This window comes from Cyprinodon tularosa, unplaced genomic scaffold, assembly GCF_016077235.1.
Source record: "Cyprinodon tularosa strain WSP-4 unplaced genomic scaffold, ASM1607723v1 ctg31, whole genome shotgun sequence".
In the NCBI taxonomy this organism is placed as follows: Eukaryota; Metazoa; Chordata; class Actinopteri; order Cyprinodontiformes; family Cyprinodontidae; genus Cyprinodon; species Cyprinodon tularosa.
The window spans coordinates 1,471,706-1,497,891 of NW_024039019.1; the positions used below are offsets into that span (position 1 = coordinate 1,471,706).

A 26,186-nucleotide genomic window follows, 5' to 3' on the forward strand; every position below is an offset into this window, starting at 1 on the left:
GAATGCCTAATTATTTTACTATACAATAGAATTCAAAGTAAATTGAAAAATAAAAACGCTTACATCTTGAAAGATGAACTAATTATGAAAGAGCATAAACAGCTACCAGAACATTACAACACCGAGCAGGAAGCCATCTTTGGTCTTCTATCACTATAAACAATACATAGAAATTTGTATTGTATCAAAAATAGAAATTACCATCGCCTTATTAAAAGAAAGTTCACATTTTTGAAACATTACAACAGAAAGAGTAGCTATGAACAGATACAGTTTGCCTCCGTGGCTTTAAGGACCCAAATGGGTTGGTTTTGGTTTTTTAACATTCCGGGTTTGTTTTTCTTCCTCCAAAAATTGCATTTCTTTTTCGCAGGTTTATCGATCATACACGCTGTCCTGCATCCGTTTCCTACACAATGAAAAACACAGAACAAAAGGGAACAAAATAACAAATCAGATTGTCAGATAAACATTTGTCTTTCCTCTCCTGTGCGTGTTGGTGAGAAGAACAGCTGATCAGGTAGCCTTCGGTCTTCCTGGGAATTCTTTCCGACTCCGCTTATGGAGGCACATGTGATGAAAATGCAGCCGAACGGACCTCTGCATTGAGATTCAAAGGAAGTGCTTTCAACTGTTTGATCCCCTGGAAGCAGAGCAAAAGAAGTCGTCAATCTCATCAGGCTATTTAGTATTTAGGTAACTGTTGACAACACTTTTATTAGTAATTGTTCACTAGGCTGATACTGAAAGTCTACAGGATGTTTTCATTATGGAAACTTTGACCAAAACAGGAAATGAGGTGTTTGCTGATATTTGAGGAGCGATGGCAGCCTGCATGGGCTACCTCTACAGCAACATCTGTTGGGGAGTTTTTTAGTCCCTCCACAGACTGGTTATAAACCAGAACTTTGCCTTTTATTTCTTTGTTATGTTTTTCCCAAGTCCCTTGCAGCAAAGATCACCTCGTTTGATTCAATCTGAAAGAAAAAAGTAAACTAGTAGCGTTATTAAACAAATCCTGTCAGTCCTGAAACCTCTAGATATACGTAATCTCCTAAAGTTTCTTTGGAGTGAATTTCAGAGCCAAATTGGTCAAAACTGGGATTTGGCAGCTGAACCTGGAAAAAAAAAAGAAAACATTGGAAAATCAACTGTTGTGCCTCTTTTTTTTGGGACAATATTTATAGTAATTTTACGATTTAAGAAGAAGAAATGGCTGGCCTTAAACTAGATCGGAAAAAGGCTCAGAATAGATGATAACTCGGACATAACGTCCCCAATAGTGAGATGTATAAAAATGTTATGAAAATGTTTCAACTAATAATCTGGTTTATCGGCTGCTATTTTTTTTTAACTCAGAATCTGAAACATTTGTTTAATCTCTGTTTAAAGAGCATTCAATCAAAACAACTAATTGCCCATCTTTTCAATTAAGTTTAATAATTAACTTGAATTCTGTTTTGTGAATTAAGTTTGATTTGTTCTCTGATTTTAATGTTCAGTTTTGTTTTTGCCTTTTGTCAATTTGGTTCTCAGATTTTTCATAAAAATAATAAAAATAGAACATTTTTAAACCTTCCTTAATTCCTTAATTATTAATCCACGTCAAAACGACCACAGGCCTAGAGCAAAATTCATCTTCTTATATGAAGGAAAAATAAAACTGACAGATGTTCCAGGATAATGGTCATCAGAAAGAGCATCTCCAGCAGTGTGCAGTCCAATCTATTCCTGAGATCTAATAGAATACCTACATCTCAACTAAAGTTTCCCCATTGGGAACAGAGCAGCACAGAACTGCACCCAACCCACACCTATTTTGAGCACGATGATGTCAGCTGGCTTCAACAAGAGGCTCCTGATCCATTTCAAGTAATTAAAAGATCAATTCCTCAGAGTGAAAAATTTTAGCATCATTAAAAAAAAAAGCCAACTGTAGACACCATCTTTCTGACTGACCTACAATATTTATATGGTTTCAAATTAAGCGAGGCGGAGCAAAGTGTTTTAAAAGTCCAGTTAGCTAGCCAGAGCTAAGGCGTTTATCAAATCAGTTTAGGAAGCAGAGCTAAGGGTTTATAAAGGTCCTATTTACTGAGCAGATCTAAGCGTATTAAAAGTCCAGTTAGGGAGCAGAGCTCAGTGTTTATTAAAAGTGCAGTTTAGTGGAGCAGAGCTTAAGTGTTTATAAAGTCCCAGATAGTGGAGCAGAGCTCAGTGTTTATAAAGTCCAGTTAGGAAGACAAGCTAAGTGTTTATAAAATGCAGTTAGGGAGCAGAGCTAAGGGTTTATAAAATGCAGTTAGCGGAGCAGAGCTAAGGGTTTATAAAATGCAGTTTAGGTGAGCAGAGCTAAGTGTTTATAAAGTCCAGGTAGGGAGCAGAGCTAAGAGTTTTATAAAATAGTGCAGTTAGGGAGCAGAGCTAAGTGTTTATAAAATGCAGTAGGGAGCCAGAGCTAAGTGTTTATAAAATGCAGTTAGTAGAGGCAGAGCTAATGTTTACAAAGTCCAGTTAGGGAGCAGAGCTAAGGGTTTTATAAAATGCAGTCAGGGAGCAGAGCAAAGTGTTTATAAAGTCCCAGTTAGAGAGAGCAGAGCTCAAGTGTTTATAATATGCAGTTAGGGAGCAGAGACTAAGTGTTTTATAAATCCATTAAGGGAAAAAGGCCAAGAGCTAAGTGTTTTATAAAGTCCCGTTAGGGAGCAGAGCTAAGTGTTTATAAAATGCAGTTAGGGAGCAGAGCTAAGGGTTTATAAATGCATGTGTAGGAGGCAGAGCTAAGGGTTTATTAAAATGCAGTTAGGGAGCATTAGCTAAGTGTTTATAAAGTCCAGTTAGGGAGCAGAGCTAAGAGTTTATTAAAATGCAGTTAGGAGCAAGAGCTAAGTTTTAAAAAATGCAGTTAGAGGAGCAGAGCTAAGTGTTTATAAAGTCCAGTTAGGGAGCAGGAGCTAAGGGTTTATAAAATGCAGTCAGGAGCAGAGCTAAGTGTTTTATAAAGTCCATTTTAGGGAGCAGAGCTAAGTGTTTATAAAGTCCAGTTAGGGAGCAGAGCTAAGTGTTTTTAAAGTCAAGTTAGGAGCAGAGCGAAGTGTTTATAAAGTCCAGTTAGGGATTCAAGCTAAGGTTAATAAAATGCAGTTAGGGAGCAAAGCTAAGTGTTTATAAAGTCCAGTTAGCTAGCAGAGCTAAGTGTTTTAAATCAGTTTAGGGAGCAAAGCTACGTGTTTATAAAGTCCAGTTAGCAAGCAGAGCTAAGTGTTTATAAAGTCCATTACGGAGCAGATCCTAGGCGTTTATACAAATGCAGTTAGGAAGCAGAGCTAAAGTGTTTATAAAGTCCCAGTTAGAGCTAAGCTATAGTGTTAAATAAAGTCCAATTACTAGCAGAGCTAAGTGTTTATAAAATTGCAGTTAGGGAGCAAGTGAAGTGTTTAAAAGTCCAGTTAGACAGCAGAGCTAAGTGTTTAAAATGCAGTTAGGGAGCAGAGTGAAGTGTTTAATAAAGTCCAGTTCGCTAAAGAAGCTAAGTGTTTATAAAGTCCGTTAGGGAGCAGAGCTCAGTGTTTATAAAGTTCATTGCGAGCAGACTAAGCGTTTATAAAATCAGTTAGGGAGCAAAGCTAAATGTTTATAAAGTCCAGTTAGGTAGCAGAGCTAAGTGTATATAAAATGCAGTTAGGGACAGGGTGAAGTGTTTAGCAAATGCAGTTAGTGGAGCAGAGTGAATGGTTTTATAAATGCAGTGTAGGGAGCAGTGGTGAAAAGTGTGTTATAAATGTCCAGATAGGAGCAAGCTAAGATTTATAAAGTCCAGTTAGGGAGCAAGCCAAGTGTTTATAAAAGTCCAGTAGCTGCAGAGCTAAGTGTTTATAAAGTTCCAGTTAAGGGAGCAGAGCTCAGTGTTTATAAAGCCAGTTAGGGAGCAGAGCCAAGTGTTTATAAAGTCCTATTTATCTAGCAGAGCTAAGTTTGGGTTTATAAGTCCAGTTAGGGAGGCGACTCAGATGTTTAAAAAGTCCAGTTAGGGAGCAAGCCTCAGATGTTTATAAAGTCCAGTTAGGTAGCAGAGCTAGCGTTATAAAATGCAGTTAGGGAGCAAGCTAAAGTGTTGTATAAAAGTCGCAGTTAGGGAGAAGAGCTGTTTATAAAGCAGGCTGGCTCCCTGAACAGCAAAACCTCACGTCTTCATTTATAAACATAAAATTGGTTCTTCATTAGTATTTAGTTTGCAATGTTTTGGCTTATACTCTCCCTCTCATATATAAACACTATCAATGCTTATATAAGAAATATTTAAATATAATCAATGGTGTTAGTTTAGCTGCATTAAGGAAATATTTCTTACATTTCAGTTTTAAAATAAAAGATGATCTGCCCCTTTTGCGTTTCATTTCAAATTGTTCAAATAGGTTGAAAACGTCTTTTCTATCTAATTTTTATTCCTCCCTATTTGACATCACTGGCCTGTGACGTCCCCTCCTTCGTCTTTCCACTCAACCGTGACAGGTGAAGGACGTCCCAGGTTACTCCCCTCCCTTCTTCACGCGTCACACTCCATCTCCAGCCAGATGGTTGAGTATCTCCCCCTGCATGAAGGCCCAAGGCCCGTTGGATCCAGAGCCAGGGGGCAAGCGCTCCCCACTCTCGGGCAATACACCTCCCCTCCTTGGCCCTGGCTGCTGGTATGAAAGCTCGAGGGTGCAGGGGAAACAGGAGAACTTGTGGAGGTTGAGGAACAGAAGGGACACTGGACGAAGTTGTTGGTATCCTCCATGCGCTCTTCTGCAAGGGTGCAGCACAGCAGGGTGCCCTGCGTGCTGCGAGTGCTTTCCCCATGTTGCTATTGCTGCTCCTGCCCCCAGCACTCATACCCTGTCCATTGCTGCCTGCGAGGCTGAGGTGGAGGCGGTGGTAGGGACTGCTGCTGGTGGAGCGGGCCGGGGCTGAGGAGTGGGCTGCAGACATGCCTGGGCTGTCTCTTGGGCATCTGACTGGAGCTCTAGACTGTCTGCAACCCCATAAGAGCAGAGATGGGGGACGGCTGGCTGTGAAGACGAGGCGGACCTTCCTGAGGAGCAGCCATGCCATGAACAGGATCTGCGTAGGCACCTCTGGGCCAAGACTCCCTGGCTGGGTGATCAGGTCTTCCCATCACTCTCTCCCGTTCTTCTCCGAGGCCGGGGAAGGCTTGCGGCGTCTGTTGTGGTCTTTGCAGGACCTGGGGCGACTAGCTGCTCAGCTGCAAAGAGAGCACCGGGTCCGGCTGCGGTAGCACCTCTTGGGATGGGAGGCCTCCTTTAAACATCCTCACGCTGGTCGTTCAGCAGCTCCGCCAGCCCCACGCCATTCTCCTGGTCCGTGCCGCTTCTCATACTCCCACATACCTCAGACCAGAGTTCCACAGCTTTACCCGCTCTAGCCCCCGAAATCCCGGAACATCAGCCTGACCAAGATCTGGGATCCCTGAGAAGATGATCCCGGAGCCCACAGGATACTCAACAAAAACCTTCACTATCGAAATCTGAAGCTGTGGGCATGGCATCAAAAGCCAGAACCCCCCCCCTGAGGTTATGGTCCCTTCCGGAAGCGGACACTGAATGGGATGGAGCTGCTCAGGAGGGCCACCAGAACATCCCGGACGGACTTGGTTCGGTTTGGCCAGCCCTCCGCCCGGTTTCTGGCCACTTCGTTCAGTTTCAACCATCACCTCATTGTTCCACCACACTGCTGGATCTATACCCACCAGAGCAGAGGTGCTTGCACCCAGAGACTACCCCCGGACCTCCTGCTGCCATCACCCATGAGGGGCCCTGCAGAGACTGTGATCGAGTGGTGCTGGCAGTCCGGGAACCTGATAAGGGCGCTAAGAGCGCGTGAGGAGCTGCCCAACAAACCCGACTATCAAGGCGTGAGATAGTGGTGCTATGGAGGCCGGCACCGCACTGCCACAGCCCGCCGGGTGTTCGGGACCTGTCGGTTCCGTCGGACAGGCCCGCGTCCTCAGCCCGGTGCATAGCCCGTTCGGGAGTCGAGCAGAAACCCCATATTCCGCCCTCCCCCTTGTCTCGACCGCTTACCATGCGGCCGGCACCGCCTCGGCGGTCCCCACAGAGGCCCCCGGGTTATGCTCTGCTGTCCGGGGGACCTGCCGTCTAACACCCCGAGCGAGTTTCCTTCAGCTGCCGCCGCCGTTTCATCAGCATCTCGAATCACGGTCCGCGCCGTCATAGTTTTCACACACATCCCCGGCACAACCCCGCTTCGCTTGACTCCCACCAGCCATGGCCCACGCATCTTGGCAAATCGCAGAGTAAGCACCACTGCCAGTCTGGAGGAGGGCTGCGAGGCGGAGGACATGTTGTTTAACAAGGCCTGACATCTAAACTTTCTTTCTCTTCCACTCGGAGCCTTCCACGCTACAATCACTTTCTCCTCTGCTGCTTCTCATTACTTCTCGACCACCTAGCTCCACATGCCACGTTTTCAGCGGACAGGAAGAGAAAACCACTGAGCCCAGATGTCGGGATGTTGGCGAATAAACTTCACAATTAACAAGGTTTTAATTTTTTTTTTTCGGTCTAGTTCGCGTCGGTTCTCGTGTGTGAAGGAAGTACAATGTTTACCAGACAACCGGAAACACCTACGCTGCCACCCTAGGACGCCAAGCCTTATGGGAAGTGTAGTTTTGGACTGGGCTAAGCAGGCTTGAGAACAAGAGTTAGAGTGAAAAGAGTAAAATCTGGGCCTTATCAAGAAATAAAATAAAACAGAAAATGTGAAAAATTATGGAAAGATGATATTAAAAGAAGATGGTTTTATAGAATAAAAAAGGAAAAGAAGAAATGGAAGACAGAGAATTCAGGAAAGAACTCCATAAAATTGGAAAACACAAATCTGCAGGGGAAGTGAGACAACATTAATCTTTAACTTTAGGAAATATCAAAGTCAAAGATTAGAATTGTTTAGGAGTCTCTTAACAGGAATGGAACAATTTTACATTAGAAGAAGAAAATATATGCCCCTCTACAGGTCCTTCTCAAAATATTGTGATAAAGTTAATTATTTTTCCATAATGCAATGATGAAACTTGAACATTCATATATTTTAGATTCATTGCACACTAACTGAAATATTTCAGGTCTTTTATTGTCTTAATACGGATGATTTTGGAATACAGCTCATGAAAACCCAAAATTCCTATCTCACAAAATTAGCATAATTCATCCGACAAATAAAAGAAAAGCGTTCTTAATACAAAAAAAAGTCAACCTTCAAATAATTATGTACAGTTCTGCACTCAATACTTGGTCAGGAATCCTTTTGCAGAAATGACTGCGTCAATGCGGCGTGGCACGGAGGCAATCAGCCTGTGGCACTGCTGAGGTGTCATAGAGGCCCAGGACGCTTCGATAGCGGCCTTTAGCTCATCCACAGTGTTGGGTCCTGTGTCTCTGATCTTTCTCTGCACAATATCCCACAGATTCTCTATGGGATTCAGGTCAGGAGAGTTGGCAGGCCAATTGACCACAGTGATAGCATGGTCAGTAAACCATTTCCCAGTGGTTTTGGCACTGTGAGCAGGTGCCAGGTCATGCTGAAAAATGAAATCTTCATCTCCATTAAGCTTTTCAGCAGATGGAAGCATGACAAGCTCCAAAATCTCCTGATAGCTCGCTGCATTGACCCTGCCCTTGATAAAACACAGTGGACCAACACCAGCAGCTGACATAGCACCCCAGACCATCACTGACTGTGGGTACTTGACACTGGACTTCTGGCATTTTGGCATTTCCTTCTCCTCAGTCTTCCTGCAGACTCTGGCACCTTGATTTCCAGAAGGCATGCCAAACTGAGCAACAGTCCAGTGCTGCTTCTCTGCAGCCCAGGTCAGGCGCCTCTGCCGTTGTTTCTGGTTCAAATGTGGCTTGACTTGGGGAATGCAGCACCTGTAGCCCACTTCCTGCACACGCCTGTGCACGTTGGCTCTGGATGTTTCTACTCCAGACTCAGTCCACTGCTTCCTCAGGTCCTACAAGGTCTGGAATCGGCCCTTCTCTATGATCTTTCTCAGGGTCCTGTCACCTCTTCTCATTGTGCAGCATTTTCTGCCACACTTTTTCCTTCCCACAGACTTCCCACTGAGGCCTTGATACAGCACTCTGGGAACAGCCTATTCATTCAGAAATATCTTTCTGTGTCATACCCTCTTGCTTGAGGGTGTCAATGATGGCCTTCTGGACAGCAGTCAGGTCAGCAGTCTTACCCATGATTGGGGTTTGAGTGATGAACCAGGCAGGGAGCTTTAACGGCCTCAGGAATCTTTTGTAGGTGTTTAGAGTTAATTTGTTGATTCAGATGATTAGGTTCAAAGCTCGTTTAGAGACCTTTTTCATGATATGTTAATTTTGTGAGATAGGAATTTTGGGTTTTCATGAGCTGTATGCCAAAATCATTATTATTAAGACAATAAAACACCTGAAATATTTCAGTTAGTGTGCAATGAATCTAAAATATATGAATGTTCAAGTTGTATCATTACATTACGGAAAATAATCAACTTTATCACAATATGCTAATATTTTGAGAAGGACCTGTATATTTCAAATCTAAAAAGAAAATCCAGCAGTGAAATAAATTATCTTATTTTTTTCTCTCACTTTTCCGCTGTTCCTGAGTCCCGCCTATCATCACCAGATCTGTCACATATTCAATTTCGCGTTAATCAGAAAAAAAAAATAAAAATGACGTTGCAATCACTGGGACCGACTATTTTTGCTCAAATTGAGTAACACCTGACTCCTGACATCTTCCGGCAGTGACGTCAGGGTGCGGTACGCCCAGCGCCATTCTCCCCACTTTACAAGCAAAGTCAATGAGAACTAATAGACAACCCTGCAACTACAATTATTTAAGATTTCCAGAGGACTTCACCATTGAAATTTGCGAGAGCTATAGTTAAACTGACAATGCCCACATTCATGACAGTTGGATTTTGTAATACATCAGGTAAAGTGAAAAAAAAGAGTTATTTCACCTTTCCGATTCATGATCCACCATGGGTTCATCGTTGGATTGCCAATTTGAAGAGGGAGGATTTGCCATCAAACTCCTGGCTAGAGAAAAAACACGTCATTAATCTGTCACTCTCTGCTTCACATAGTGAGCTGGTTGTCGCCAACATGCATAATAGCGCATAATTTGCTCCACAGCAAGTCCCACTCACGTCACAAAGTGGTAGGTGGCAGTAATGTTCTTTGGATGTCTCAAGTAAAGCACATTCAAATGAAAATTACTCTTAATTAAAAACACTCAGGCTTGGACTGGGAATGATTTTTCGGCCCTGGCATTTTTCCAACTACATAGGCCCACTTATGGACACCCACCCCCCCAAATGTGAAACACAATATGAATACACATTGTGGATTAACTGATCTATGTTCAAGCATCACACGAAAACCATCACCAAGACTTCTATAATGCGGTTTCACTGGCTATGAACACGGACACAACAGTGATTGCTGCTGCGTAATGCCAGATGTCATTGACTCACGTTTTCTAGCCCAAAACATTTTCATAAACCGCCTGGATATACGAAATCTCGCCCAATTTGAACCAAAGTCTATTGATCTCTTAGGCCATAAATCAAAAGAAATTTTTTTTTACCCATAGACGGCCATCCTAAACTGCCAGATTGGGAAACATCCCAACCTGGCGACAATGGACAGGAGAAGTTAGCCTTTAGATGCAAAACCATCATGCACCACAACATATTTTTGCAAAATATTCAAACATAAATTCACCAAATACAAGAGGAACATCATAATTTGGTTTAAAGAAAGCATTTTAGTTCTCTTATGTTTGGGCCGGTATGATTTAAGGAGGGCCGGCCCTTGCATGCTGAAATTAGGACCGGCCCACAGATTACCAGTCCGAGCCTGAAAACACGTATCATTTATTGAAAAGTACGTAATAATTTCGTACTAAAGTACTTTTAGAAGTTTGTATTCTGAATGTAACCAGACTTTTTTCCTTTAATAAAACTTCTGGAATCCTAACTGGAAGTGTAGGAGCTGAGATTCTAACAAAAACAGTCATGTGTTTAGCTAGAGGTGTGGGACTGCTATTATTTTCAACACGACTGTATTTGGATTTATGCCTCTCCAGGACCTTAATATCTAAAATGGAAAGTTTATTTTAATCAAAAGCAGGACTTTAGACCAGTTATTTTCTCCTCAGCTGAGGTTTGCATGATCTCTGCTTTAGAACGTCCTGCAGTTCTGATCCAGACTGTCGGTCTGTGTGCTTTTTTGAAAGCAGTCCAGCTGCTGTTAATTCAACAACACATTTAAATGGGCTTCGCCTTACAGATCTCTGAGATTTATCATTCCAATCAACCGTCTATCTTATTCTAAAACCTGTTTTCCTTTAAACTCGTCATGACTGAATACTTGGAAACAATCATCTAAACAGCGAGTTTTTAGCAGTAATCTTTAGTGACTCTCATCACTGTGGAGGATGTCAATGACTGGACAGCTGTTGAGTCAATTAGCCGTGCATCCTTATTTATGCACAGCCATAACATTGTTGTAAAAAAAATCCTTTGACTTATTGGATTATTTTCTGGGAAACTGCATTTCTGGTTTCCATCAGCTGTTGATCAAAATCAGGAAACAAGTGTTTATATAACTGTGTTTAAATCTGAAGTTAATCTCCTTTTCATGACATTTATCTCAATTTATTTATATCCTTTCTGATTCTAAGAGAATGCATAAGAGAAAGGGAAAGGGGTGCAAGTCACCTTCCTAAGCCAATCAAGAGGGGTAGTTTGCTGTGGATTTGTCTAAAACGCTTCTTGTCAATCATCCATTTTGTTTTTGTTCCCAATTTGAGGCATAAGTAAGAAGAAACAATATTCTAAAAGATGAATCATTTAACCTGACTGAAAATATGCAACATCTGATTCATCCATTGGATCTGATACCTCATACAGCAGCTTACAGATGTCATCTTAACAGTAGAAAAAAAACTATTTGTAGAGAAAAAGTGAAGCTTTCTTACCTCAATACACCCATTATTTTCTTATAAGAGGTAAACTGAAGTTCATTTAGATGTTTGCATTGATTTTTAGAACCATTGTTAATCTATTAATGCAGGACCAAGCCCATCAAATCCATTTTAATGTTTAGAAATCTATGCAGTCATGATTGAATTTCACTCAAACTCAATAAATAAATGAATCATTACAACAGAGTAACATCACTTTATTTAAAAAAAAACAGTACATTGGGGTAAGCGGTCCATTTTATTACTGTGAATACAAAATAATCAACTAGTGATTGAAAAAAAAAAAGCAGCAGATGTTAAAGTAGAAATGAATACAAACAGGAAAATGTTTAATTTAGTCTGTGTTTTGTAAATCACATAAATCCTTTAGCTAACAGTTCTGTATCAGAATGTGATAAAATCAGTGTCCCAACATCCAACGAAACCAAAAGCAGTTCATCAGTTTCTCAGTTGGTGGGGTGTGTAGTAGAGAAGCACAGCTTGAGTGTGTAAGGATAAGGCCCACCTATGAGACAGAAAAATGGTTACAAGCATCTAAAGAGTAGGACTGAATTCAGCAGATTAGCCTGGAAACTTCACATGAAAAATGACGTACTCGGGTTTTTCATCTGATAATGGTTCATCATAGCCAGCGCTTCCATAGCATCATTGATGGATTCCCACTCCAGCAGCCCGGATGAACTTCGCTCACCTGGAACAGAAAAAGTGCTGAGATATCACCATTGTTTAAAGTCTCAGGGGAATTTCAATGAAAATCTGGTGAAGCGGCTTCAATTCAATATAGTTTATTTCTGCAATGCCAATTAACATAATGTCATCTCAGGTCACTTTATAGAGACAATTCAACCAGATCATGCCGTCAGATTGGTACAAAGTTTGATTGCATTGACTCATTGACTCAAAGGTAATCCATCACACCAAGCATGCTTGCAGCAACAGTGGGGAGGAAAAACCCTGTTTTACAGAAAGAACCTCCAGCAGAACCAGACTCGGTGTGAGCGGCCATCTGCTGAGGCCAACAGGTTCAAGGAGACAGAAGCGTAAAGATATATAATTTAGATTTTATTTATTTATTTTTTTTTTTGTGAAGGATCAACAAGTGGGACAGAATCATGGAGTGGGACCAAATTAATTGTATACTTTTAATTTTTTATAACATTGGAAAAACTGAAAAAATAGGTGTACAAAATTATTCAGCCCCATTGAGTTAAACTTTGAAGCACCACCTTTTGCTGGATTAGGAGTAAAGATTTTATGGGATTCTTTATAAATAAGATTAATTTTATTAAAAATAAGATAATTCATACAATAACTGGTTTATCTCTGGAAGGTGAGGCAGCATCTGAGGTAGCCATAGAATCTGAACCAGGTTTAGACTGCTTTGATCCTGTTGAACTTTCAGAGTAAGCAAAACTATTGTCTTCATCTAAGCCTTCAACTTGTATTTTAGATCCAGTTCTAACCAGGTTATTTAAGGAGGTATTCCCTTTGATCTCATCCTCCATTTTAGATGTGATTGATGTATCTCTGTTACAGGGATATGTAACAAAGGCTTTTAAGGTTGCTGTAATTAAACCTTTGCTAATGAAACCGTCTCTTGACCCAGATGACTTGGTCAATTATAGACCTATATCCAATCTTTCTTTCTTATCTAAAATTCTTGAGAAAGTAGTTGCCAAACAAGTTTGCGATCACTTATACCATAATGAACTTTTTGAAGAGTTTCAGTCTGGCTTTAGAGCTCATCATAGCACTGAAACAGCTCTGGTGAAAGTCACTAATGATATTCTCATGGACTCAGATAATTAACTTGTATCCGTGCTCGTCCTGTTGGATCTCCGTGCTGCATTTGATCCAGTTGATCATAATATTCTTTTAGAAAGACTTGAATATTTTGTAGGAATTAAAGGAACAGCTGATCGATTTAAGTTTTTTCACGTTAATGATAAATCTTCCTCATGCTCCAGGGTCACCTGTGGAGTACCACAGGGATCAGTGCTAGGACCAATTCTCTTTACTATATATATATCCTCCCAATCAATAGAATTATTAAACAGCATGGGATTAATTTCCACTGTTATGCTGATGATACTCAGCTATTTCTGTCTATAAATCCAGATGAAACTAACCCATTACATAGATTACAGGCATATCTTGAAGACATGAAAACCTGGATGACTCTTAACTTTCTGCTATTGAATGCAGACAAAACAGAAGTTATAGTCTTTGGATTAAGAAAGCTGAAGCTGTGAGCTAACTCTGGATGTCTCCTCCTTTGTTCCAAAGATTATTACCTCAGTTTGTTTATTATTCATTTGGAGAGAGTACAGTCCAATGCTGTACCAGAAAGGCCGACCAAGTTTTCCAGACACACTAATTAACTCGAGTGATCAAAAATATCTATCGCTGCACTGACGTCCAGTAATACCAGCACTGTGTTTCTTCCAGAGTCTGAATTTATACGGATGACCTTTAACACCCTAATCAGGGCAGTCTCTGTACTGTGGTTGCTATGGAAACCTGACTGGAAGACATCAAAGCCACAGGTCATTGTTACGAAGGCATTTAACTGGTGAAACAACTTTTTCAATAATCGTAGTATTGGAGGGTTAGATAACACCAAACCAAAATACTGCATATCTGCGCCAGATATATTCATTGATCTAAAATTCCCTAAAAATGCATTTTTAAACCAGGTTTTTTTTCTCCAACACCGTTTACATTTGATCACTGCTAAACTTTATGAAATAAGAATGTTCTAAAAGCTCTACAAAATGAAATTAGAAAACAAAAAGGTTGTCTAAGTCAACACATTCAAACAAGTAGGAGCTGTGCATCAGGGGGTATTTTGATTCTCTTTTTTTCACACAGTAAACACTAGAAGGCTGTTTGCCTGAGCAGTTTTCTATGACGCCGTTATCACCCAACAATGTTCTCTCATCGAAGTTCTGTTAAATAGGTCTGTGTGATGCTGCTATTGTGATAATGGATAGTGTCTGGATGTCTGTGATGGATTGGGAGGTAAAACGGTACTGCCCATCAAGATAACGTTTCGGACATCAAAGGACATCGATACGCAGTCTGAGAACCCTCCCATAAAAATTTAAAATGCTGCTTATTCATTGAGTTTACTGGAAAAAAATCTATGATGGCTCCAGGAAGAATGTTACTACTGTAAACAGATACAGATGATGAGTGACCTCACTTTTATGCGCTTTCCCACTGGGGAAAACCAGTTTAAACCCGGGAGCAATCAGCTTTTAGTGGCAGTGGGAACAGCTCACTGACACGTGTCAAACGACTCAGCAAGCCACGCGCGTTAAAATCTCATCCGCTCTGATCGGCATACTGTTGGAACACCACAACCAGGTAGACCCGCTAAATTACATGATACCAACGTATCATTGAACGCAACGTACAGACGTCAACATCCCGCGCCAGTCGCTCCTGATCTAACAAGCAGAAACAAGTCTGTTTACATTCAACAAACATGGAGCAGCTCTGATGCGAGGGATTCAGACAGATAATAGAGTGAAACAATAAAACACCCAGACTACGCCCTGGCTTCCAATCATGTTGCTCTACATTGTTTACTTTCCTGATTTCTGTTGCACTGGTGACATCAGAGGTCAGAGGCCATGCAGCTCCCAGCGGGTTAGACCAGCTTTTTTTGTCAGTGGGAATGGAGCCAGATGCTAATTGTTAGTAGGTTGACCCATGTTTGAAAAACATGGCATTAAAGGAAAATTCCAGTTTTTAACACTTTTAGCCCATTTTCTGTAGTGTCCAGGATGAAATCGAATGATCGACACCAACATTTTGATGATTGGTCCTGTCTCTGCTATTTGGCTCATGCAGAATCCCCCCCTGGCTGCTTCAGAATGGCTTCCATAGTGCATGTCCGATAATGTCCTTAAAACAACCTTAAACGTTCTTTTTTTTAAATATGCTACTCACCGGGTCGTCAGCGCTGTTCAATGACGTTCCAAAAAACGTTTTGTGAAGAAAAACCATTCCTGTCTTGTTTTATTTAGCATTTTGTAAATCCCAGAACTATTTTTTCCGATACATCACAACCGCTTATAAACTTCCGCTTCCCGTTCGAATCTGAAGCGTTGCACACTCCAGACCACTAGTTGGCGACGGTATCCTCTACCGTCAAACTCAAAGTCCAATATGTCCTCCTCAAGAATCCACCTTTCGTATTCCATTTTCAGAGTTTTTTAAAGTGTTTAACAGAGACGTTAGCACCTCGACGTCGGAGTACACAGAGTGAAGCAGAAACACTTGGGCCTTGCGAAAAGACTACAACTAAGCGTAAACAGGCCCCATTTCCGTTTCCGGTGGCGGAGGGATATTGACTATTCCAACAGAACTCAATGGGATTTACAAAATGCTAAATAAAACACTACAGGAACGTTTTTTCTTTACGAAAGTTTTTTTGGAACGTCATTGAACAGCGCTGACGACCCGGTGAGTAGCATATTTTAAAAAAAGAACGTTTAAGGTTGTTTTAAGGACATTATCGGACATGCACTATGGAAGCCATTCTGAAGCAGCCAGGGGGGGATTCTGCATGAGCCAAATAGCAGAGACAGGACCAATTGTCAAAATTTTGGTGTCGATCATTCGATTTCATCCTGGACACTACAGAAAATGGGCTAAAAGTGTTAGAAACCGGAATTTTCCTTTAACCCGATATTTTCAGTGGAAAAGGGGCTTTTGCAACATGGAAATCTCAAAGTTTCCCTGATTTCTCAGTTGACAAATGTTGAGGTTTCAGCTTTGTGAAGCTGAACTCTGACTGGGTCCATACCTCTGGATGGAGATTAACACTTGAAAAAGGTCTGTAGAAGGTAACAATACTCACTCTTTCCAGTGAAAAGCTTAATACTTGCAGGACTCTTAATTCCCAGTTCCTTGCAGATCTGGAAAAACAGAGCAGATTTAGTTACTGAAATATCTGCTGTGGTGACATTGTGCTGTGTTCACACTAAGCGCATTTTGGGAGTCAAAACGCTTAAACCCCAACATTTGGATACTTGATTAAACTGTGGTAGAGTTGCTTTAACGCTCTGGACGCACAACGCTCTGGATGCTTGGCTTTCTAGATGCTCAGCCCTCTGGATGCTTGGCGCTATGGATTCTTGACACTCTCTGGTTGTTTATCTGCTTTGTTCTGTAGCTTCAAGCTAGAGATCAGCTTAACTTTATTTACTTTATGAGTTGGAAAAATTGTTTTAACACGTTTTTAAGCGTGAAAGTCCACCTCCAAACATCCTCTGTTCACCAGTTCATCAGGATTATGATGCCACTAAAATATGCAGTTCTTCGTGGGAGCGCCAGTCCTCCAGCATACCACCGGGAGGCAGCGTTGGAAATCCCCACTGAAAGCTCTCTACTGCGGCCAGCCAGTGGGGGATTCCCCGCTGCTGTTCGTAGCAGCTGGAAGCGAATAGAAAGAGTTTTTAAGGTTTTTGGTAAAAACTCCAAGAACCAGAATATACAATCGAAAGTTTTTTCATCGGCAGGTTTTAACATTCCTAGTTAATTTGGGTTTTTATAAACTGTTTATCCATAGGTTATAAAAAAAATGTTTTAGTGCAGCAATAACGATCAGAGCTCGCTCTCTGTTCCTTCTAAATAACAATCCATTCTACTACCAGCTTTTTAAACCTTTGGAGTTTAACTCCTTGATATTTATTTTTCATATGCAGAATGTCTGCAGGAATGAATCCATCTCCCAAAAAACTCCTGAATCAGCTCTTCTGATTAGATGACGCTTTGTGTCCAGCCGCAAAAGTTCAGATTTCTGAAGTTTCTGAACACTTGGACGCTCTGATGCTAGGAAGCCGTTTCCCAAAGACTTTGCATGTAAATCTGATGCTTTGACGCCCGGAACACGTTTGGTGTGAACCCACCTTTAGACTTGCGTATCCAGCAGAGAAACCTCTAAAGTCTTTTCTTACTTGGAAGAAGTTCTCCACTGTGATTTCAGGCAGGGCATTAAAGAAGTGGAGCACGTTGCTGGGGTGCTGGATTCGGTTTTTAGCTGCTTGCTCTGGGGAGGCAAAGCGGTTGTTCCGGGATCCATGGAAGTCTTTAAAGCTGCTGGTATTGTCTTCTAACTGATAACTCTGTCCTGGTACAATGGCCTGCTGCTTGGAAACACTGCAGGGAGACAGATCTCCACTCTGTCAGCTCTTTGCTAAACTTCTGATATTTTTAAATAATCGATCTGTGCTTCAGCTAAATTCATCTCTTCTTACCAAACATTGAGTTTCTGTCCAAACAGGAAAGTGTTGTTGAGGTGACTGATGGCTCTATCCACAGCGTAACCGTCACCCATCTCTACCATTGCTGCTCCAGGTTTACTTTTCATGAACTTCACCTGAAGATGGGGAAATGAAAAACATGTAAATGAATTATTGTTAAATACAAGGAACTTCAAAGTAACTAAACATGGGCAGTGAGCTGTCAAACAGCAAACACATCGCTGAGAGGGAAAGAGGCTGAAGGCCGAGGCTTTAAACCATTATGGATTGACAACTTTATTATTAAAAAACAAAACAAAGCAGCAGAAGCCTCTGTAGGGGCAGCAATCACTCACCCTCTCTATGTTGCCATAGAGACAGAAGATGTTAAAAAGTCTGTCAGCATTGATCTTGGAGGGCTCCAAGCCGTACACCATAAGAACCGGGGAGTCAGCATGGGGGCCATACTCGGCAGGAGGCGGACCGTGTCCGGCGCCGTATCGCTGGCCGCCACGACCCCGCCCCCCCATGCCCATTGCCATACGATGGGGAGGAGGGGGGCCATACGCGTCATCGTTGTAGCTATGATAACCTCCCGTATGGAAGAGAGGAGAAGATGAGGTTTCATTTTAGGAACCAGTTTACTACACTGCTCACCGAGGGGTGTGTACCATAGTCAGGTGGGTGGTCTCCGAGAAGAGCAGGCTGCCTCTGGCGCTTGTTGGGATTGGCATTAGGATCTGAAAATGGTCAAATATAAAAAAAAAAATATGCATCCATCAAATAAAGCTTGCTGCATGCAACGCTGGTGTTTCTGCTGGCCGATCCATGCAATGAGACGACGTGGTGAGGTGCATGCAGCAGGGGAGCCTCATGTTTTTAAACACATTTAAAGCCTTCAGGTCTTATCTGCGTATTTATTCTGAACATAATGGAGATTTTTCTCTGTAAGTGGCTGCAGCTTTCAAAGCATTTACTAAATGGAGTCAGTATTCATCCATCCCATTATAAGCACAAACACACCTTGTGATATGTTCCAATTGCCTTCACCATCTGCATCTGTACAAGTACACATACACATATGTCATTTAAGACATAAATAGTACGTCTTAAAACTCATCAGACAAAATCAACCAGCATGTCAATTCAAAGCAGCGCAGACATTTTTATCATGTGGCTCAATGCCACAACCATTTTATTTAAACAGGTTTTACAAACAAGTTCAGAGAAAAAACAGAAAACAGGAGCATGGAAAACAAATGTCTTTACATTCTGAATGGAAACATAAAACTTTGACATTTATTCTGGGTAAAATAGTTTACAAAAATTAAATATCTATAGTTATATACTGGCTTAATAAAATCACTCTCGAGCAGAGCTGTGGAGCTAACTAACGTGACTTTGGGGTATTTTCCTGCTACAAAACAAACGCACCTCAGTCTGAGGTCCAAGAACTGCAGCAGGTTTTCATTCACGTCTTTCAATTTTTGCATCTATTTTTTCCCTTGTTTTATTGACTGGTCTGCCAGTTCCTGCTGCATGATGCTGCCATTACTGTGCACCAGTATAAGGACTAATGAAGAGCAACAAACGTAATGGCGAGCATTCACATCAAGGAGTGCAACCACTGTTCAATCAGAATAGAATTATGTTTCTTATAGTTTGGCATTCAAATATGTTTCTACAGACACCAGACGAGCTGTCATGAGCGTTGATTTAAGTAGGCGGTGTTAAAGAAAAATGATTATTTTTTAGACTTTAATACAGTTAATCTTATGGCATGTGTAAACACTCTCACTTGAACATATTTCTTAATTTTGAACAAGGCTGTGTTAATGATTTAAAACTACTAATGGGTAAGTATTTAGAGCACCATACCATAAAATGAGTATCTCCTGGGGGCGAACATTATTTAAGCCTGCAGGAGAGATTTCTGCTTGGTTTACAGAAGGTCAAAAGTCTTCCAGAATAAACAACCAGGGATGCTGTGAAAACTGAATTTATGGTGAGGCCCCCCGCATTCCACAAGCTTTCCGCCTTTTCTTGTTAAAACAAAGAAGCAAATGACCCCAGATGTTTGCAGTAAATAAGGGGAAGCTCTAGGCAGTGTCAGAGATAGCTTTTGGTTGGAGGACCGAGGGCCAGCCCCTTTTTGAATGGATTAGATACAAGAGGATAAAGCTTTCTAAATAGAAGTTACAGATCAGATTTTGCTCTTGCAAACTCTCCAAAGATGTCTTGTACGTCTTTGCTTTATTTCCTTCTCTCCATTCATGTCAGGTAATGGAATGTATGTCTCTGTTGTTCTGCAGTTTCTGGTGTAGGTTTGTGCATTGTCTTATTTCTAAGTGTATGCATTGTCTTATATTGGATTAAACTCTGTAATTCTGTGATGTCAACACGCCTTGCTGATTTTCATAGTGACCACACGCAGCTCGCCGGGTGGACCTGGGGAAGGGAAGAAAATGAAAAGCCAACCTTTTTCCAAAGTTAACTATGTTAGAATATTTTCTTCCTTTACAATTGGGGGCTCGTGCCGGTTTTGGAGTCTCGGCGAGCGGCTGTTTGGTCCTGATTGATCCGTCTCGGCCCGACGCTTCGGTGTGGTAAGACAGTATTTGATTATTTTTTTAGTTGTCTGAAGCGCCGTGTGTCGTCGGACCGGGGCTGATTTGCTGTGTGCGGCCTCACAGAATTCAGAAGCTGCAGAGGTAGATAAAATCTCTCCTAAAAGAGTCGGTTGTTTAAGGATTTGAATAAATACACATTACAGGGAACTGTGGCTAGTTCAAACAGAGCCTTTACGTTAACTCTGACTTAAGCTGGGTTTTTTAAAAGAAGGTTTTATTGATTGATTAATTAATTAATTGATTAATTAATAAAGATTAATTTATTCTTTACCCTGAGGAACAATGCCTGTCCCTCTAAAAAAGAATTTCGGGTGTCTGTGTATTAATTAGCAGGGGCTTGTATCAGCCCGGAGATTTCGACTCATCTCCAGTGGACTTATAATTATTTGGGTTAATTGGATCGAGTTGTATCACTCATGGAAAAGGACTAATAGCAGGTTAATTGGACCGAGTTGTATCACTCGTGGAAAATAAAGGACTAATAGCAGGTTGGATCACCTTTCTTTGGCACCCTTAATCGGGTTGCTTATAGTATAAAGGACTAAAATAAATTATTTGATTTAATACGGGTTCAATCGCTCTCCCCAGCTGAAAAAGAAAAAACCTTTTGTCACTGGGCGGATTGAGTGATCGAATAAACTAAATTGAGGCTTATTTTCGCCTCGAGCTTGACCCAGCTCTGAAGTGTAGGACTGAGAAGTTGAAATGAGAATAAAAGGGATTTGTAAAATTGAAATTGGACAATTAAAAGATGCGTCATACATTCCTTTAGCCGGCACCTGACATTTTCTTTTCTTTTCTGTCTTTTCTTGACTGAACTACAACGTTGTCTGTGTTTCTGTGTTTTGTATGTTTCTTAGTGTTTGTGTGCGTGCTTGGCTGCGGGTTGATTTATGGCTGTGTCTGTCTTCCCCCGTTATACTGTAGCCTATGTCCCACCATGCGCTGCTGTCTATTCGTCTGTCTGTGTTTGAATTGTGCTGAGATTGTGCGGAAGTGATTTGTGTTTCAAGATTGTGTTATGAAATATTGTTAAATGTTTTTGCTGGATGTTGTGTTACTAACTTTCTGTTAAAATGTGCTTCTGTGGGACAGAGGTGTCTCCGTTTTGGGATGCAAGTTTTGTTTCACAGCAGGGGGACTGATTGACCCCCCTTATTTGCATTTTGGGAGTGCTTCAGTTCTGTGCTATTTCCAGCTCACGCTTTCAGGATTCTTGGATTTTGATGTGTATTGCTTTTAGAACTGTGTTTTGTGTTGAGATGCAAAGTACAAAATAACAGATTTACAGATGTTTTTACTTTCTCAGCGGGAGAAATGTGTGGCATCAGTTCCAGGCTGGAGCACTGGAATGATCCAATTGTTTTTTATAATATTGTAACATTGACAATCACTTAAATTTCTAGGTTTCCTGACAGGATGGAACACCCTCACTGATTGGAACAAGACAACAAAAATGAGAACATATGGATGTTTTTCTGCTTGACAGTGTTTTCTACACTGTTAATGTGGGACATGTTGAAACACTAATGAATGACTTTGTTTCTTGTAGGACGATCTTCGTGTGCAGCCCATTTTGCATATTACATGACCACATGAACGGTTTTTGGGTTTTCCTACAGGGGGTCTAGGTAGCCATTTAATAACAGTGGGCTATCATGAAATACGGTTGTGTGTATAATATGGAGTTTTTACAAAAGGTTCACTCAAAACTGAACAATATTAGAACTATTGGATAATTTTTTCAACCATGGTGTTATAATAATTGTGTTTAAGACTTTCACAGGACGAATTTTGGTTTGAAATCTGGGGTAACATCCTGCATCTTTCTTACAATGGGGTGTTGATGAGTCTGCTTGAGTGTGAATGAGAGTGAATGTGTAGGCTGATGGCCTTTGATGGGTTTTAGGATGCTCTGTGTAAATATGACCTCAGTTTAGTGTGTAGCTGTGTGATATTTTTCTTATTTTAAACTATTTAGGGACACTGAAGGTTTTGTTTCATAAATATGTTTTTATTACTGCTTTAAGGGACAATTTTAAGGTAATGACGATTTCATATTTTGCTGTCATGATCTGGTTAAAGCTGAATCATCTGCTTGTGCAGTGAAATTAATATGAAACGAGAATTCAGCCTTGGCTTAAAGCAGATAGATGTAGTTATTAGGAAACTGTGTTATCCACTTTGACTAACAACACTAACAGACTAACCTAAATTCTAACTAAATAAACTTGGTTTATATTTTTTATGGGTAACTGATTGGACATGTTGAAATTTTAGCATAATGGGGGAAAGTTCTTCCATTTTTGTTTTTCCACCTCTAAATTGTTTTTCTTTGGGAAATAAGAAAACACAGGGGGATGTTACAAAGATAAGATATTACAGATGGAACTTTGAAATTTACATCATCTCAGTCTAGTTTGAATACTAGATGGAAGATTTGGAGAAATGGTGGAACATCTTATAATATTTTGGTTTTTCAGCTAATTATTATATAACAGTGACATAGATTCCAAATTGTTTTCAAAATGATAATTTTATTATATCAACAGGGGGAGAAGGAGAAGTAGACCCTAATTCCTGGTAATTTTTTGGATATGGTTAATGGTAAATTAGTTAATCAATAATTTTGATTTTTTTTTCATTCAACAATAGTGAATTATGGATTTCTTTAATGTAGAGTCATATGGCCTTCCTGCTTTACTAAAATATGGTGTATGTGATATAGAAGCTTCTACTAAATTAGATTTGATCATCTCAAATTGAACGGTTTCAAATAACATCTATGCCATGTTTATTTACATTTAAAATTGTTGATAGATTTCTGCATCACTGCTGACTTTGATTATATACAGTTGGGTGTAAATTGTTAATTTTGAGGAAAATTTTGGTTAAAACTGCTATGAAATTCAGATAAAATGTAAAGGATTTCTGAAATTTTGAAATAGGACTTTGTCTTGAAGCGTGGGACAATGATAAGGATGTTTGGTATTTAGTAGAACAATATGCAATTCATAATTATTTGACCAAGGGCAATTCCATCACAACTTTTATAAGTATCAGTACTAGGACATTCTAGAGTTTGTTCTAATTCTTTAATGAGTTTGTGAGGTTGTGATTTTAGAATTTGTAGTTGATATTTGGCACAAGCAGAGTGAATGTCATCGAGGTATTGACGTTTATTGATTTTGAACAGTAAGTGTCATTATTTTCTTATTTCTGGCACATCTGATCATGTACACATTTCTATGTTTATTCTTTTTGCAGTTCAGGATTTGGGGCGGTTGGCCGTTTGTGCTATAACAACAACAAATCTAGAGCCACACGGGAGGATGCATCACAAGATAAATTTTATTTATAATAGTGAAAGTAACAAAATGTGGCAAATATAAGTTTTGCTTTTTAATTACTTTGTATTATTTTTTCTCTGGCAGTTCTCCTTCCTTCTGACTTGATGGCAATCTTGGGGGAAGGGTCTTTTGAGCTCAGAGATCATGGGAAGATGTATTTGAAGGGATCTTCTTGATTACCGCATCAGGCCGCTGTTGTTAAAACAAAGACATGATGATGCTGAACTAGGCCCATCTTCTGCTGGACTGTTGTATGAAAGCCGAACGCTGTTGAGCGATTACGAAGGTCAGTGAAAGCGAACTGTTCTCCTGCTGTACATGATGATGCTGCACGTGATTGCAAAGTGCTGCTCATAGGACCTGGCAACAGATGTCTCCTTTGACTGTTGCTTTTCATGCCTGGCTGAAAACAAAAGGGACTCAAGCGTTATCTGGGGGAGTCTTCTATGGCTGGGAATCAGCAGTGAGTCGGGACCACAAAGATCATAGCCTTTTGTCCAAACCTGGACGGGGGTTTCAGTAGATGACTGGTCTGCTGGTTTCTATGTCCTGCTCTGTCGACCACGAAAGGCTGACCAAAGTTCATTAAAGCGGGACTGTATCCAGATGTTTCTGCACTGCTGGAATGACTGCTTCTCTGGACACCTTCTGATTCAGCAGATATAGAATGGGGCATGGCAAGTCGCTCAGCGGTGGTCCTGTTGTGTGTTCTCATGTTTGATCCTGGATTCTCACCTCTGATCATGTGACCTGGGCGCCAAAGCCCACTCCTGGGGTTCCCTTCAGTCTGCAGGTTGGAGACGAAATGGGTGCCAACACAACTTGGTAGTGGTGAATAAGTTCTTTTCTTTAAATTTTTGTAGTGTGTGATGCCATTGTTCTCTTCTTATTTTAGATATAGCACTGAGGCGCCCTGTTGTCTTCACGTCCTGCAGCCCTGCAGTGTAATTCTAAGTGTTGAGGACACCCCATCTCCTGGGGTCAGAGGTTATACAATGCAGTTGGGGGTTGGTGTGCACCAACTGTTACGACACTGCATTCCTCCATGGTTCACTCTGTTTGTCTTTTTCCCTTCCTGCCTGCAAAGAATGGGCAGGGACTAACTATTGCAATTACATATTTTTTCTTAACTATAGCTGAATTGCATTGTGTGTTACGCTTCATCTACTAAGGAAGATGATCTAAATTTTATTTACATAGTACAGAGGCTATCATTCAGTAAAACTAAATTTAAAATTTAAATGGAATTTAAAATTAAGGTGTTAAAGTGGATTGATGGGTGTCTATAGACTGACTTACTGAGCAAATGACACCAAGTTCTGTGTTGCTTTCATAAATTTAATCAAACATTAGAATTCTTTGATTGAGGTGTGCAGATTGTAACAGCATCTGGGACACCATGTTTGAATTGCATCCAACTGTGTTACATGAGGTTAAAGTTAGTGGTGATGGCGGATTTCATCTCAATGAGTTGTGTAGGATTTTTATTGTATTCTATGACAGAACATTTGTTCTGTTATAGAAACAGGGGGACATGAATGGAATTGATCTGATAAGCAAATTTTTAGTTTGGATCTCTCTTTACTTTTCGGAAAAAGAGGTTATTGAAGTTAAATCAAAATACATTAAATGTTTTACGGTGTATTAGCAGCATTAAAGATGAGCTAACTATTTGGATATGAAATAAGTAAATGTATAAATTGAATATACTAAACAAAATATTGCCTATCAAATAATTTACATAAAATAGTGTTTCTTAAACTAAGGAAGGTGATTGTTGGATTGTTGCATCTCTATTCAAATGTTTTAAAATAAGTTGTTTAACTAAGACATCCAGGAAGGTCTAAACTAAAGATTTACATCATTTAATAAATTTAGCTGTATCGAATCTCTCTCCAAAACTGAAAAGGCATTGATAATTGATAAACAATATAAAAAGGGTAATACATTATTCAATTAAATATTTTATAAATAGGTTTTCAAATGAATAAATGGATCAAAGGTAAAAAGGTTGAAATTTTTGGGATTTAAAATATGATTGGAATAAAGTAGGTCATTTTTTATATTTAGTGACAAGGTTAACTATACTCATGTAAAGCAGGCTGATCATTTTTAAGGTTTAAAAAAATAGAAAAGATGATGATTGAAATTAAATTGGTCTAAATTGGAGATTTACAAATTAACAATTGTGGAACTGCTTCTAAAATACAGTTAAGTTTTGGGTTCAACGTGATAGGAAACATTTATTTCTCATGTAAGCCTTATATAAAAAGGGGGTCAAAGGATTGTTAAAATACAGCTCCAAAGTAGTAGATTTATAATACAAAAGGAAGTCAGTAAAGCTGTCATAAAGTGTAGGATCAATCATTAACCAATCAACAGGGTTCTCCCCATATGAGCTCCAGACAGGACGGATGTTTCCAGGACCTGCTACCCGCATTCCAGGATGGAAAGGTAAGCTTGCACATTTATCTCATAAAGATTTCTTCAATGAGTTACAGGTCCTGGCAGCGGAATTTACAAAATATCAGACAACAGAGGAACGTCCAGGCTCGGGATCAGTTCGGGAAATCGACTGGGTGCGCCTGAAGGTCATCAAAAGAAAGTGGTCTGAACCTCGCTTCGCCAGACCATACCGAGTCGTGGAGAGTACATCTCATGCTGTCCGTCTACAAGGGAAAAGGAGACACGTGGTTCCATTGGAGTCAGCTGAGGAGCCACAACGCACGCTGCAGGGCATACAGGAGAATCTACAGTCTCAACCTGCGGTCGAGGAGTGTCTGAAGGCACATCACAGCGCGGAGGAGGATCTGCATTCCAGGCAGAAGTGTGGCAGGCATACCTGCCAAAACCACTTCATTTTCCTGAATTACAAGGCTTAA

At 40.5% G+C, this 26,186-nt stretch overlaps 1 protein-coding gene and 1 pseudogene across 7 annotated transcripts in view; both read right to left on the minus strand.

Moving 5' to 3' along the window:
• Positions 1-4,553: 4,553 nt before the first annotated feature.
• LOC119788086 lies at positions 4,554-6,363 on the minus strand (annotated as a pseudogene).
• Positions 6,364-11,245: 4,882 nt separating this feature from the next.
• Positions 11,246-26,186, minus strand: part of LOC119788103 (heterogeneous nuclear ribonucleoprotein L-like) — a 34,995-nt gene continuing 20,054 nt past the window's right edge. The window contains exons 7-14 of one of the 7 annotated variants that reach the window (XM_038292251.1): positions 18,348-18,383; positions 17,996-18,064; positions 17,681-17,916; positions 17,340-17,461; positions 17,040-17,241; positions 15,941-15,998; positions 11,666-11,761; positions 11,246-11,575 (exon numbers count right to left, since the gene is read on the minus strand). In XM_038292251.1, the coding sequence (XP_038148179.1) occupies positions 11,517-11,575; positions 11,666-11,761; positions 15,941-15,998; positions 17,040-17,241; positions 17,340-17,461; positions 17,681-17,916; positions 17,996-18,064; positions 18,348-18,383 (878 nt within the window). In that variant the 3' untranslated portion in view covers positions 11,246-11,516. Of the gene's footprint in view, positions 11,576-11,665; positions 11,762-15,940; positions 15,999-16,991; positions 17,242-17,339; positions 17,462-17,680; positions 17,920-17,995; positions 18,065-18,347; positions 18,384-26,186 lie in introns of all 7 variants that reach the window. The other 6 variants (XM_038292247.1, XM_038292250.1, XM_038292246.1 and 3 more) reach the window with 6 other exon arrangements.